This window comes from Desmodus rotundus, chromosome 4 (genome assembly GCF_022682495.2).
Source record: "Desmodus rotundus isolate HL8 chromosome 4, HLdesRot8A.1, whole genome shotgun sequence".
In the NCBI taxonomy this organism is placed as follows: Eukaryota; Metazoa; Chordata; class Mammalia; order Chiroptera; family Phyllostomidae; genus Desmodus; species Desmodus rotundus.
Genome location: NC_071390.1, coordinates 22081071 through 22096278, shown reverse-complemented (window position 1 = coordinate 22096278; position 15208 = coordinate 22081071). Strand labels below are relative to the sequence as shown.

The 15208-nt window shown below is 52.5% G+C and overlaps 1 protein-coding gene across 10 annotated transcripts in view; it reads left to right on the top strand.

Annotated features, from left to right (window-relative positions):
* The first annotated feature begins 14873 nt into the window (after nucleotides 1–14873).
* PAX2 (paired box 2) overlaps nucleotides 14874–15208 on the top strand; it is an 88090-nt gene continuing 87755 nt past the window's right edge. For 9 of the 10 annotated variants that reach the window (XM_024555395.3, XM_045191623.2, XM_045191626.2 and 6 more), the window contains exon 1: nucleotides 15114–15195. In XM_024555395.3, coding sequence (XP_024411163.3) covers nucleotides 15171–15195 — 25 coding nt within the window. In that variant the 5' untranslated portion in view covers nucleotides 15114–15170. Of the gene's footprint in view, nucleotides 15196–15208 lie in introns of all 10 variants that reach the window. The other variant, XM_024555396.3, reaches the window with a different exon arrangement.

Here is a 15208-nt window from a genome sequence, read left to right as displayed (position 1 = left end):
GACAAGGTTCTTGTGGGGTAGGGAAACTTGTGTGGGAAGTTGGTGCCTTGAGAGCCTGTGGAGTGTCCTCATGCATAGAGGGCTACACCAGACCCTTGGCCACACTCAGCCACAATATTAGCCACAGAATTGAAGCCACCGATAGGGAGAGTTCTTGTTCAAAGGCCATTGTTCTCCCCTTACCTCTCTACTTCTTTTGCTGTCTTCGTCTCCAGTTTGAGACCCTTGAGTAATGCTCCTCCCATGGTTCCCAGATGGGGACAGGGGCTTTGGTGACATTGCCATAAGACAATGGAATAAGTGTATTAATTTTCACTACAATATATTTTTAATTCTTACACATATGTGTGTGTGCACATGCATATATATGTGCTTGTGAGCCTCAGTTTCTTCATCCACAAAAAGGGAATAGTAATCCTTTCCTGCCTTCCTCACTGAGTGTTAAGAGACTCAAAAGAGAATCCTCCTCAATCATTTGCTATTGTTAATGCCTGGGGCCCCGGGCGCTTTGCTCACATTTACTCGGAGAAAAGAAGCCACTCTGGTTATTCTCTATCATGGGCAATGCAGGGGTATACGTAGAAAGGGCAGGTCACAAGGAATCTGAAGGTCCATTGCTAATGGAGATATTCACTTCTTCTTATTGTGAAAGAGGACGCAGGAAGTCTGTCCCCCGAGGGCATCTGCTCTGGGGCTGTGCAGATGTGTTTAGATGAACAAACATGTGCATAAGTCCACACTATACCGGTCAGTGTACACTTGTGGTAGGACCCTGAGAGGTGTGATAGAGCATTCTTGGGAGGTGCCAGTCAGGGGTACAAAAATAGATTGTGGAGTTCTCTGTGAATTGAGGTGGTTAAGGACCAAACTGTGGAGTTAGAATACCCAGGTAAGGATCTTAGCTCCACCACTTCCTGGCCAATAGAACTCTGAGCAACTTAACCTCTCTGTAAATTGGGATAATAATAGTGTCTAACTCATAAGGTTGTGAGTTTTAGATTTTATTTACTTATTTATTTTTAAAGATGGGGGAAGGAGGGAGAAAGACAGGGAGAGAAACATCAATGTGTGGTTACCTCTTGAACATTCCCTACTGGGGACCTGGTCCACAACACAGGCTTGTGCCCTGTCTGAGAATCGAACCAGTGACCCTTTGGTGTGCAGGTCAGCACTCAGTCCACTGAGCCACACCAGCCAAGGCAGTTATTATGAGTTTTAAGTGTGATGTGAAATATTTATCACAGTGCCTGACACATAAGTTCCCAAAAAATGTTGTTGACAACGATGACGGTATTAGCATCATTATTCCTCCTCTTTCTGGGAGGAAGCATGTGGTACTGTGGCCTGTGAGCTAGAGGGACCTAATTAAATTCGAAGCCCCACCACTAACCAGTTGTATAAACTTGAACAACTGTGTAACTTTAATCCAAATGAGCCTCAGCTTCCTCATCTGTATAATTTCATCAGTAGTACCTACCTCAAACGGGCCCCCCTGAGGATCAGAGTTATAAATATGTGGTCCAAAAGCCACAGCTGGTCTATAGCTGGGTTTGCTTGGCCTACACTTTAAACATGTAAATCATGCAGTCAGTGCAAAAGTCAAGACACGCCCAAGGGTATACAGGGAAAATAAATCTTGCTTCTACCCCTGCACCCTTCCTTGAGGCAACTACTGTTTCCAGTTTCTAGTATATCTTTGCAGAGGTAGTCCATACCGGTGCACATGTGTGCATGCATGTATGTTGTGTGTCTCTTTTTCTCTCTATAAGCAGTACCTCACACATTGTTTCATTTTTTTCACTTAATTCACCTTGGAGATCTTTCCATATCTATACATGAAGATTTATTTCATATGTAAATGTCACAAGTACTTTAACCAGGCTCCTACCAGTGGACAGTTAGATTCCTTCGAACCTGCGAACAAAGCTGCAGTGGCCATCCCCGCACACCTCCATGTGACCATCTGCCTGGTGAGGCTTAAACAATTTTTAAAAAATAATTTCCAATGAATTTCGAACAAAGACCAAGATTCCTGATTGCTCTTTAAAAAATCAGACAACCTGGTATCACTGGCCCCCGTTTGTGCACGGCAATCACAACCTCTAGAGAGTCCCTGCCCTCCGGGGTTGTCCCAGAAGCCAGTCCGTGTTGTCTTCCCAACCCTTCCCGCCCTCGCGGACATCTGTATTTAGTGTCTGGTAGCCAAGCGATACTCAAGAGATGCTACTGTGACTCCTTCATGGGGAATTACTCATCTATAGATTTTAGAAGGAGCCTGTTTGGCTCACACGCGTGTCGGTGGGTTGCATTGTAACATGGGGAGAACTGGCGGTCCAAACAGGAAGAGGCTCACAGGCCCCCCACTCACACTTGCAGGACGTCCACACCTTGGGAAGAAGGGAGGGAGTGCTTTCATATGTATCCTGCTCCACTGAGTGAGATAAAGACTCACCTGCTTGAGAGAGGCCTGTGCTGGCCAATCCAGTAGCCATTAGCCACAATTAAATGATCAAACCAAATGAACTCAAATTTAAATGAATGAACAAAATTAAAATTCAGTTCCTCAGTCACATTTGCTACAGTTTGAGTGCCCAATTGCCACACGTGGCTAGTGGCCACCATACTGAATAGTACAGAGAGAGAATATTCACACCATCACTCAAAGCTCCATGGGAGAGCAATGCCCCAGACAGCAGTCCGTGGAGGCAGAGACTGGGTATCTGTTGCCCGCCACTGTAACTCCCATGACAAGCCCAGAGCTGACACAGAGAAGGCACTCAGTAATGGCTGTTGAATTAATACTGAGGAATGAATGAATCAGCTAACCAACAGCCCACACGAGACAGAGTCACAGGCTCCTCCTTCACAGCAGTGCATTGAGGCAGGCTTTTGAGGGGGAACTGAGGATAAGCTAGGGGACTTCAATATAATGCTAGAGCTTGTCTCCCCTCAGGGAGGCCAGCAGGGTCACCCCTAAGACTGAGGCCTGAGAAAAAAGCAGTCACCCATGGGTTGCTTTTTGAGTCAGAAACCTGTGTTCTGAACATCGTTGCTGTTACTTTTTGTGAAGTCTTCCTCCTTAGAGTCTGAACAAACCCCCTTCTAAAACATCTCAGTATCTGTGAGCCTGAACTAGGGAGAACTCATTGACCCTGGGGGTCGGTGCAGAGCAAGTGCTGTTCTTCTAGTAGCTTGGTGGGGCAGCTGAGCCCTTGTTGGTTGCAGGCAGACCCCCTACCTAAGCCAGAAGTTGTTCCAGAGGCTGTGGTGCCTGACCTGTTCCTGCCTAAGCTGAATGTATGTGCTGAGAGAGAGAGGGGAGAGGGAAAGGAGGGGGCTGAGAATCTACATGTGGGAACATTGAGAGGACAGTGTGTACCTGCACACCTGTGTGTTTGAAACGTGTGTGTCTTCCTGTATGTATTGGGGGCTGTGTGTGAGGTAGCAAGCTGTGTATGTATCAGGGATTGTGTGGTACAAGGGGGGCTATGTATACAGAGGGATTGGCTACATGAGTGTGATTAGACTTGTAGGGGGTACGTATTGGGGGCTGTGTATGGTATATATGTGGTAAGGGGCTGTGAGTATATTGGGGGCTGTGTGTGTGTGTGATACGTGTGGTGGAGGCTTGTGGGTGTGTGTGCGGCTGTGTGCATGTGTTGTGGGTTGTGTGTGTGAGTTTGTAGTGTGTGATGGGCACAAACATGTGCCTAGAGTGGCCCTGTTCCATTTCCTCAGACTCCTGGATGTGGGCCTGAGTTTACCCCTGGAATCAACCAGGAGATCCCCGCTGTGGAAAACTTCCTCAGTCCAATAGCAGGGGAGCTCCAGCTGTCCTGTCACAATGGCCCTTGTTGCTTCTTGGTTATGGCAGGGAAATGGGGATGCTGGGTGGGAAGAAAACAAAAACCCAGAGACAGGTATTGAGATAGAGACAGAAGACACAGAGAGAAGGATGACCTGCCCACATCCTGGAAACCAGTTTGGAGGTGGGGGAGAAGGGAGGAGAGGAGAGAGCGGAGGGGAGGGGAGGGGAAGGGAGGGGAGGGGAGGGGAGAAGAGCGCTTGTTAGGGGGGAGGGGAAAAGCGAGAGACTGAGGATCAAAAGCCATGACAGAGAGACAGAGAGAGACAGAGAGACAGAGAGATGGGGAGTGGGGAGAACAGAGAGAGGTGGGGGAACATAGAAACAGCAGATCAAAGGCCAGAGACGGCCCACGGTGGCCCGCGATGGGGGGTGGGGGTGGGGAGAGGGGGCGAAGGGAGGGGGCTTGGCGGGGGAATTGCCGGGCGGGTGCTCCGGCGCTCCGAGCCGCGCGGCTCCCCGGGGAGACGGCAGACACTTTGCGGAGATGTTACTCCGGAGTTGGAGACGATGATAAATATGATAATTTGTATAAAATCTGAATGGGTCTTGTTTTCAGGGAGAATGCCTCGGATGATGAATGGGCCCGGCTCTCAGATAGATGGCTGATAAAAAGTGTATTGGATTGTTGAGAGCGATTTTAATTCTCATTCTGTACCTGCAGATGCCGCGGCCGCCGCGCCCGGCCTCCTCCCTCCTGCCCGTGGCGCGGGCGGCCGGCGGCCCGGCCGGCCCCGGTGGCTCAGGAGGCTTCTGAAATGACTCTAATTACAGAGTTATTAATTTTAAGAGGAGGGTGAGCGGGGGGTTTATGATTATTAATCGAGCGCCGGCGCTCGGCAGGCGGGGCGAGCCGCGGGCAAGCCCGCTCAGAGCGCGGAGTACTCGGACTGCTCGCGGCCCCGGGACAGCTCCAAGCCCCGTGGGCTCCGCGGTGGTGGCGGCCAGGCGCGCTTTGGACGCCAGCTCGGGGCCGCAAGCCCTCCTGCGCGCATTCCGCACGCCTCACCCCTACTCCCAATTCGACCAGGCCATTCAGCCTCTGGCCTAGCCAGAGCTTTCGGTTCTGTGCCCAAGAGACAAGTGGCTCAGAAACCCCAGGACCCAGAAGCACTGCTGTGCCGCACAAAGCCACCCTCCGAGCTCCCGGCTCCCACAGGTGTTGAGGAGTGCCGGTGAACCCTCGACTGACTCAGTGCGAGATCTTTTAAAGGCATACCGTATTAACAGTGGCATTCATGGGGGTCCCTATTGTGTGCCAGGAACGGTGCTGGGGACGCTAATGCTCTAATATCCCCATAGAGAAGGAATGAACTTCCCACTTCTCAGATGAGGAAATTTAGAGTTACTTGTCCTTGGGAGGGGCTATATTTGCTCCAGGCACTCCCAACCATATCTTTCCTGGAGGAAGAGATAGAGGGGGGTTGGGGGGTGGATAGAAGGGGACAGTAAGAGAGAAAGATCCTCCATAATTTACATCCACCCAGTCACCTTCATCCCAGTGTCTTGTCTGAATGATCTGGCGGATTGCCTAACACCCTGTCCATCTCAAAGGAAGATTTTCAAAAGCCTAGGCTGCAAACCAGGAAGGCAGACACTTAAAAGAGGTCCATAAATGGTTTTGCTCCATGGTGCCAGCACTTTGGAATACCTGCCTGGCTACTGTGACTATTTTATATTTTATTTTATTTCATTTCATTTTACTTTATTTTATCTTATTGAGAGGGGTTGGGAGAGAGAAGAGGGAGAGAAACATGGATGTGAGAGAGAAATGTTGACTGTTTGCCTTATGCAAGCACTTGTACTGGGGACGCAGCCCACAGCCCAGGCATGTGCCCTGACCAGGAATGGAACGGGTGATCTCTCGGTTTGTAGGACACCGCCCATCCAACTAAGCCACGCCAGCCAGGGCTACAGTGACTCTTTTTTTTTTTTTATTTTTTTTTATTTTTAGAGAGAGGGGAAGGGAGGGAGAAAGAGAGGGAAACATCAATATGTGGTTGCCTCTCGTGTGCCCCCCACTGGGGACCTGGCCTGCAACCCAGGCATGTGCCCTGACTGGGAATCAAACCGGTGACCCTTTGGTTTGCAAGCCAGCACTCAATCCACTGAGCCACACCAGCCAGGGCTACAGTGACTCTTTTAAAGAACTCACAGGTTGTTTAGAAGAGGCCATTCTGCGTAGAATTGGTTAAATTCCAGTGAAAATGAAACCCTCCAAATATAGGCCTAGACCCCTCCTCCCATACACACATAATCATTCCTGCCCTATCTACCTGGATGGGTTAAAGGAAGCCATAGAGAGCCTCCACAGGCACAGATCATTACAGAACACCTTCAACTTGTCTTTTGACAAAGATAACTCCTGTCTAAAGCAGGGGGATGGGGGTGGGGAAAGACCTCTGCTGGCTAGAGAAAGGAGGGACTGGTTGGAGGGTGTTTCCAGCATATAAGGAGGGGGAGGGCAGCTCTCTGGCCATCGGGAGGTCAGCTCTGAGAACTGCCTGTTGTGTGGACCCAGGGAAGCCGGAAGAGAAGGTGGCCTCGTGAACAGAGCCCTCTGTGCTTATCTGCAGTGCCCTGGGCACACTGGCCCAGCTCATGGGGATCTGTATGCAACAACTCAGGTCAGACCCGAATGCGGTGCATCAGGATCAGTCAAGGGAATTATTGTCTGTGGCTGGCATTGAGTGAGAAGCAGGATCCACCAAGGCCTGATCAGAAGCTGAGCCCAGCTGAGGTGAGGCAGGGAGCGCAACCCGCCCCCCCCACACACACAGTAGGGCTGTAGGTCTGGAAGCTGGAAAAGCCTGATGCCCATGGAGAGGGGCGAGGCCTGCCTGGAAAAATATCAGAGCATTCCAATGGAAAGGACAGCTCATAGGGTGGGGCTCTGAGCTTCCTGCAGGGCTGCTGAGGGCTAGTAGCTCCAAAGCCTTACAGCCTTCTGGCTGGTCACAGGACCCAGGTCTGAGTTTTCAGATTCAGAGGCCCTGGGCAGAGAAGAGAGAAGAGCGTGGAGGTGCTGAAACGGGACTGGTGTGAAGATCTGGAAGAGAGAGGGGAGGAGGGCTCCTGGGTTTTACCAAATGGATGTCCCAAAGGAGTGAGTCCCTTCAGACCCACCTAAACTCAGAGCCACATCCTGCGTCTCTTCTCCCTGTGACTTCCTTTTGGGCAGTAGGAATATCTAGTATAGCATGTGCTTAAGAGTGTAAGTCATGAAGGCAGTATCTGGGTACAAATCCTACCTTTGCCACCTACTGGCTCTGTGATTGTGGACAAGGTATTAACACTCTTTGTGCCTCAGTTTGCTCATCTTTAAAATGGGGTTGATAACAGGTGAGGAATGATGGAATTAATATATGTACTGACATGCAGTAAGTCCTCAGATGTGTTCATTGTTTTGTCGTGGTTCTTATTAACCCTGCACCAGCTGGGCCCCTGGCCTTCCCTCTGGATTGACTTCTCCAGAGTATCTCCATTTTATTGCTATTCGTACCTCTGACCTCCTGTGCCTGCTCAGAAGACAGTGCTTAATCAGTGTATGCAGAGGTCCAGGCCTGCAGGTAGCATGGGGGATGAACTAATGTAGACAAACACCTATGTGCCAGAGGTCAATATATCCCTTATTTAATACCACCCAGTTCAGAAAGGCAGGTGTTCTTGTCCCCATTTTACAGATGACACCTAGGCCCAGTGAATTCAAGGGATGTGGCTAAGGTCTCATAACTGGTATGTTTTAGATCTGAGAAAGGTGCAATCTACCTCAGGACTATTTGGCTCCATTTTCCACTCTTGGGGTGCTGCTTTCTGTGTCTTGGGGTTAGTGAGAAGTTATCCCTTTCTGTGGTGCACATCCTTCCCCTGCGTTTGCCAGGCGAGAAAGTGTTGCCTCTAGGCATTAGATGTGGGTTTCCACTTTTGCAAACACTATGGCAGGGTACCAAGGGAGGGGGGTGGAGAGTGACGGGAGGGTCAGGGTTGAGACTAAGTCACCCAGAAGCCTAGATGGACATTAATTTGTCATCTCACCTGAGAACACACACAATCTGTGGCCTACTCCTGACCATCCCTCCTCCACCTCTCACTCTCACCCTCTCTGTCTCCCTCAGACTTTTTGTTTCAAGACCCCCTCTTGCTGAGCCTGTTTTCCCAGTCTTCATTGCTCAGTCCACCTCTAGTGCACTGTCCTCACCTCGAGAGTGGTCTTTTCTCTCCAAATCAGATCTTTTCTCTTCTCTGCTTAAAATCCTTCAAGTGGCATCCCATGGCCTAAAGTAGCAAATCAAAACTCCTTACCAAAAGTGCTCCTGGATCTTGGCCTTGCCCACCTCCCAGGCTTATTTCCTTTGTCGCACCCCTAGCCCTCATATTGGCTTTGCAGAATCCTCTGCAGTTCCCAAACTAGCTGGGTTGTCGCCCCTCCCCATGCCTTCCTTCCTTATCTCCTGCCTGGGAATACTCATACTTGACCCAGCTATCCTCTGTATTCAGTGTACCCCAATCATCTTGCAAGACCCCATCCCCATTATGAAGCATTCTCTACTCCCCCAGTTGTGTTTCCCTGTGTCTCAGGCACCCTTCCAGCCGGTATCTTGCACACTTCCTTGGTTTATAGCTCTCTCTTTGCCACCAGGTAATGCTCTCCTTGGAAGCAGGGCCAGTGTCTGATTTACCTCTGTAACTCCAGTGTTCATCATGGAGTTGACCCAGGTTTATGGACTGACACTGGCACCCTCGCATCTGGACCAGCGTGATCATTGTCTTCCCAATTTCCCCAGCCCAAAGGATTCTGATCTAGATATCAGTTTAATTCTGTCTCCGTGCAAAAGTAGAAATGGACTGAGCTGCCTGTCTCCTTCCTGGAGGGCTTTCCCCTTCTGCTCTCCTCTAGTCCAGCTCTGTGGCTGACCTGGCCTCTAGACGGGCAGGAGGGAAGGGAAGGAGGAAGCAGAAGGAAAGAAGTGTTGTTCATCGCCCTACAAGTCCCAAAGATTGGAAAATTTCAGGGCCTTTGTCATCCCAGGGGCTGCTTGGTGGGTACAGGAGACTTCTCACTGCACACAACCTTCCAAAGGCTTTGCTGGGGTCTCAGTCTCCAGCCTGGTGTCCTGGGGACGCCTTCGACCTCGTCAGATCGGAGAAGAGACGCTCCCTATCACCCTGGGTCCTTCCTTTCCCTCTGGTCAGAGTTTCCATATTTCATTCCTCTCTGCATTTCTTCTGCACCGCCCCCGCCCCCTCTCCCACTCCTTTCTCTTCTTCTTTCCTTTCATCCTTCTTAGTCTCCAGCCCCGGCAGCCCCGCGCGGGGGTGGAGTGGGGGTTGGGGGGGTACCGACCCCTAGAGCAAGCAGAATCTACGCCGAGTCCCTCCATCCCCGCGGAGAGGCGGTTCAGGAAATGCGCCCTCCGCTGGCGCCCAGTTGGCGGTTCTCACTGCGTTACTTTTTTAAAATTCTCGCAGCTTTGGGATCTGCAAGGGGGCGGGGGCGGGGGGGGGCGGGAGGAGAGTCCTCTTAGGCCCTTCGACAGAGGAGGACGACGTTGGGGTGGGGTTCTAGCTGCCGGGACGCTGGGTGGTCTGTACCAAGGAGGCCCAAGCCTGTCCTTCCCGGTCCCCGCCTCCCTTCGCTCCAGAGCAGGAAGTCCCAGGTACCCAGTGCGTGCCCGACAGAGAGCCTTGCGCCTTGTATCTATCCATGCCCTTCCCAGTCCGCGATCCAGGATGACACCCGCCACTCAAACACCATTCCTTTCAGCGACAGATGTTCCTGTGCGCCCTGCACCCAGGAACTTAACTCGCAGTCCGGTTCTGCACCGGACGGGGCCTACAGCCCCGCGCGAGAAGGCTGCGCTGCCACCGAGGCCTCCAGCGTCTGCGGCCCTCGAGCCCTTGCGCCGGAGCCCTGGCCGCCGCGGGGCGCGCTCTCACCCCTGAGCTTCGCGGGGAAGTTTTTGTAGATAAAGTAAAAGCGTTTGCTCTTTTGGGTTTTTTAATTTTTTCTTTATTCTTTGTCCCTTCCTTAATCTCCCTCCACACTTTTCTTCTCGAACTTCTCTTTCCCCTCCTCATTTTCTCTTTCCTTTCGTTCACTTTTCTTTCTCCCACACTCTGTCTCTCTCCTGTCCATCTTTTTCTGTATCTCTCTCTTCTACTCTGGCCCCTTCTTTGCCCTTGGGTCCCTTTCTTTCTTTGGTTCTGTCTTCCAGGGACATTCACTGTTCCTGGGCTAGGGTTACTCCACCTCCCTGAACCATTTTTCCCGACCCCGCCGCCTCGTTCTCGCTTTTTCGTTCGCGAGGCCCCAGTCTGGCGGGCTCGGCCCGGCTCCCCCGCCGCCGCCGCAGTGATTTATTTTCCTCACCGGGCGGAATCAGGTGCTGAACCGAGCCCCGGAACGAGGGGACAGATTTCTCCCAGGAAGGGGTTTGTGAACTAAACGACAGTGATTCCAGGGTGGGGAGACGCGCGGCTGGTGGAGGGGAGGCACGCCGGGCGGGCAGAGTGCGCCGGGCGAGGGGAGAGGCCGGGGCCGGGCCACGGTCCTCCCAGGCCGCCTCCCCGAGCCTCTCGCCCTGGCTGTCGCCTTTCCCTGGGAACTTTCCTGTCTGAGTTAACTATTAACCGCTAGCGAGAGGCAATTTTCTTCGGAATTTCAGCGATTTCCTTTTTGCGGTGGAGGCAGATTAACATGCAAATGGTGAGATGCTCGGCTTGAGTCTGCGCGCCGGCGAGGATGCCTCTGCCCCTCTAAACAGTGTCCTTCGCAACGGCGGAAAACTACAGCCCCGGCCACCCCCCCTTGCCGGCGCAGAGAGCCGTGACCGAGCCAGAGTCGGGCGGGTGCCCGGAGCGAAGGTGGAAAAAGCCGAGCGCTCGAGCTTGGGGGCGGGGCGGGGGAGAGAGGCGAACCCGGGCAAGCCCGGGGCACCGGCGGGGGCACGACCCCTGCGGAGCCCGCGACCAATACAGCCTGGTCCCCACTCGGAGACCCGCACACGGGGACGCTGGTGGAGGCCCTGGCAAACTCGGCGGAAAGTCTTTCCCGCCTGCAGAACCCCCAGCCTGTCCCCACTTCCTCCCTCTTCGCCACTGCCGAGCACACTCAACACCCACGGGCACACGCGCCCCGCTGTGACTTGTGAGCGCTGCCAACTTCGTCAGACTTGAGCCGCTGGTCACAAACTCCTGTCCTTTTTCTCCTTCCCTCTCCTGCCCGGCCGGCTCATTTAGAGCAGGACGGGAAGGCGTTTCTCAGCCTCCGGACCTGGGAAAGGACAATTTCCAAAAGCTGGGACGTTAGTTCCTGGCGGTGCGACCGGCTGCAGGTCACCCAACTCGCTCCACGGAGGAAGGCGCCAAAGGTCGCAGCGGCGAGGCTTGGCAGGGCCCTGGCCGGCCGCTCCCCGGCTTCCCCGGCCGGGCCTTCCCAGGGCGCCCGGCCCGGCCCCTCACTACTGTGTCGCCAAGTCAGGGCTGCCAGCCCCCCAACGAGCCGCCCTCTCTGCGTCCTGTCTTTCTGGTTTATTTCCCCCCCGGCCCTCACCGGAGTTAGCTCTCTCTCCGTCCTCCTCGCCGGCTCCGTCCCTGGCGGGGCTGCCTCTGTCTCTCTGTCTCTCCCTGTGTCTCTGTCTCTGTCTCTCTTGTTTGTTTCAGCGCGCGGACACTGATTGCGCCTTATGAAGTTCTAACTGGTTTTGTGTCAGGAAGATCTTTCTCGCTGCTACCCAGCCTGGCGTGACGGATTAAACATCAACTAGTTAAATAAAAATTAATATCAACTGCCTCCTAACTTCTAATGTCATGTTGTTTATAACTAATGAACTGATTAGGGGATAAACACATCACGGAGACATTCGGCTCCCTTGCCTGGGCTCCGCCGCCGCCCAGTGCCCATTCCCCAGCATGGCCTGCTGGCTGCCAGGCCAGGAGAATGGCGGGGCAGGAGGCTGCCATCTCCCCGGGGCTGGCTCTTCTGCCTGCCTTGGTCTCTTTCCCTCTCTTCCTCTCTTTCTCCTCCCTCTCCCTCTGTACATTTCCTTTTCGCTTCTTTCCTTCTTTCTTCTGTCTTCATTGCTTCTTTCCTTTCATTCTTCTCATTCTTTTCTGTCCTCGGCTTCTCACACTGTCCCTGGTGTTTTTTCTCTCTCCCTCCCTATCAATCCCCAAGTGGGTCTCTACCTCTCTGTCCCCCACTTCTTCACCCTCATTTGGGTTCATTCCTCCCCCAGTACAGGGAGCAGTGGTTAAAAGCGTCCATGTGCCTGAGCTTGTGCCCTGCTCTATAGCAGGAGGCCGCAAGTCTCCCTCAGCGCCTTGTGAAAGGCTGACATCTCCTCCCCAGCTATTCCAGAGAAAGGGGACGGATCTGGAATAAATGGGGTGGTGTTTAGTATTTCTCCTCTATTCAATCTGGAAAACGCAGAGGAAAAAAAGAAAGGTTTAAAACTTTTACCTTTTCTCTTGTCCCAGAAGCAATTAATACAAGTGCAAGTGTTAAATTTACTTTTCAAGGAAAGGAAAAACTGCTGTGGTGTCCTTCCTCCAGGGGCTTCAGAGCACCCTGCACACCAGCCAGCTCACCAGCCAGTCCCAGCCCGACCTGAGCAGCCAGCCTCCTGCAGGGCCCTTTCCCTAAAGATACTTAAACCAAATCACGGCTGCCATCATGACAAGAATAAGGCAGGAAAGCGAGTAATTACAGACCTGGCCTTGGTGATTTTTTTTCCCCCTAAGAAGCCACAACGTTTAAACTTGGTTTGCCCTGGACCGCAGGGTCTGACAAGACAATAACAACAGAAAAAGCTTTTAAAACCAATTTAGCACACGTGAAAATGTAATTCTAATGAAGAATCAATAGGCTGGTGGATCATTTTTCCTGGGACTCCTTGGAGAACCCGAGAGAGACTCTCAATCAATGGGGCAGGCAGTGAGCGAAAGGGCCTGAGAGACAGTGCGGGACAGGGCTGAGGGCTGAGGACAAAGAGAAGCAGAGCCTGAGGGAGGAGGATGGAGGGAGGCTGAGGTATGGAGCTGAGCCCTCCGACTGGCATCACTTTGCAGGCTTCCGGAGTCCCCAAGGCTCCAAGTATATCAGAGCCAAGAGCTGAAAAAGCTACTTCCTCCCCTTGGTCCCTCTGGTATTCGACAGGCTGCTTAGCACAATGGCCTCAGCTGCCTTCCCCTGGGCCTAGGCCCCAGCCCTGGCACTGCCCCAACCCTGGGCCCTGTGTTCAGGTGACTGTGACCAGCTGGCTCAGGAGCATGCAGGGACACTGAGTTGAGTGTGTGTGTGTCTGCAGTTCAAAACACCTGGTTCCCCTGTGGGTGCCTCTCTGCTGGGTGTGTGTGTGTGTGCGCGCGTGTGGGAGGAACTTTGGGTCTCAGGTCCTGTCTTTGATAATATAGGAGCAAGAGGAATGAATGTGTCTTGGTCACACTTTACATTTTATAAATCACTTCCACTCAAGTTATCTTGTGAGAAACCTGTGAGAAGGACAAGGATTATCGCCACTTTAGAGAAGAGGTTAGCAAAGGCACAAAAGCTGCACCGTGAAGGTAGGACTCAGCCGGTCCTGGCCCTTGGGTGTGGTTCTGAGTTGGTGACAGAGAGGCTAACTATGTGTGTGAACATCTCGCCTGTGTGCAACGAAGGGACCACGTGAGAGTGATTTTGTATGTGCTCTCCCTTCTTGTCTTTGGGGATGTTGCTCTGTGTGTAACAAAAAGAAAAAAAAATTGTTTGCTTCTAAGTTTTTGTGCTCTTAGATTGGAAAATCACTGTTTGATTTTTAAAAAGGGGAAAAAAGAAACACTGGAAAAGTCTGATGTTTTAACTCACAAATAATGGTAAGGTGGTAACTTGGCCATGATTTGCCTGAAAGATGAGAAATTCATGTTCCTGCAGAAAGATTAAACATTTTTTAATTGGGAAACAATGACATAGGTTTTGCCTCTGGACTCCTGTGCCCCACCAGCTTCCTGTCCCCAGTTGCACAATTTTTCTAGAAGAACTTCAGCTGAAGTGGATGGGACTGCCAGTGAAGAACTTCCAGGTACTAATCTAAGTTGGGGCTTACCCAGCGCTTTTCCTGACAGCCTCTCAGTGGTACTCAGCACCCATGAGCAAGGCTGTGTGAGGGTGGGAAGCCCAGGACAAGTGGGAAGGGGTATAAAGTGGGGCAAATGAGAAAGGGCTAGGTACCTGGGGGGTAGGAGTGGCAGCTGTAGTACTTGAGAGGTGTCTGAATGTGTAAGAAGTAGGAGTACCAGAGTGTGCACATGAGAAAGTGGTGTATAAGAGGTTCAAAGGAGAATTTGTGACAAAGGTGTGAGGGTATAAATTCCAGATTGAAAAGGCACACTGTGGGAAAAAGCTAAAGTTAACCTTAGCTAAAGTGAACCTTTGATAAGAGAAGTTTGGACAGGGTGTGTATCTGAGGGTCCAAGAGACGGTGAGAGGACCAGACTGCCGCGGAATGGAGTGGCTCAAGCGAGTGGCCATGTGAGTGTGGCAGGAGTTTGGGAGACTCCGGTCTTCTCTCCTTTTCCCTGGGGTTCTCATCACCTCCTTAAGACAAGGAAACCAGGACTTTTCCTTTTATTAGGAGTTGTTGTTTTGTGCGTCTGTATTTAATCTGGAGCAGGAGAGCTTCTGAGGGACTTAGTAAGCAGATCCACAATGTATTGGTGACAGGGACCTCCAGGGAGCAACTGTGTGGACGCAGAAAGTTAGGGGATGTGGAGAGGGATCTTGGAAACTGAGGCTAAGGACCCGGTGCGGAAACTGATGATGGAGAAAATAGGATGGGGATAGTGCTGTGAGTCACCGGGGAGGAGAACCTCACAAAATTGGGGAGTGCATAAGAGTGAAGACGCCCCTGCGTTCCAGGCTGCTGACTGTAGGGGAGCACTTATCACAGTGAAGAGGGGGTGGGTGAGAGAGTGCCGGCGTCTAGGCTAGGGATATGGTCTTTGGGTGCCTCTTGCAAGCGCAAGAGTCGCTTGCCTGAGGCTGGCTCCGGGCCTGGGGGCGTGTGTGCGCCTGTGCGCTGGCCGAGAGCCGGGGGCTCCCCCGCGCGTGGCTGTGCCTCAGCGCGGCGGGGTGTGTGTGAGCGCGAGCGCGAGCGGAGCGCACAGCTGAGGCGGCGGCTAGCCTGGGTTATCTGAGCCGCTCGGTTTTGGGTGGCTGCGCCCAGATCTCTGGGAGGCAGCGGCGGCAAAGGCGAGACGTGCTGTCGGGCCGCGGAGGAGTGGAGAAGCGAGACCCAGTCCCAGACAGCAGCGGTGGGAGCAGAGCATGGAACAGCACGCAGGCCCGGCAGGTGAGAGCCAGAA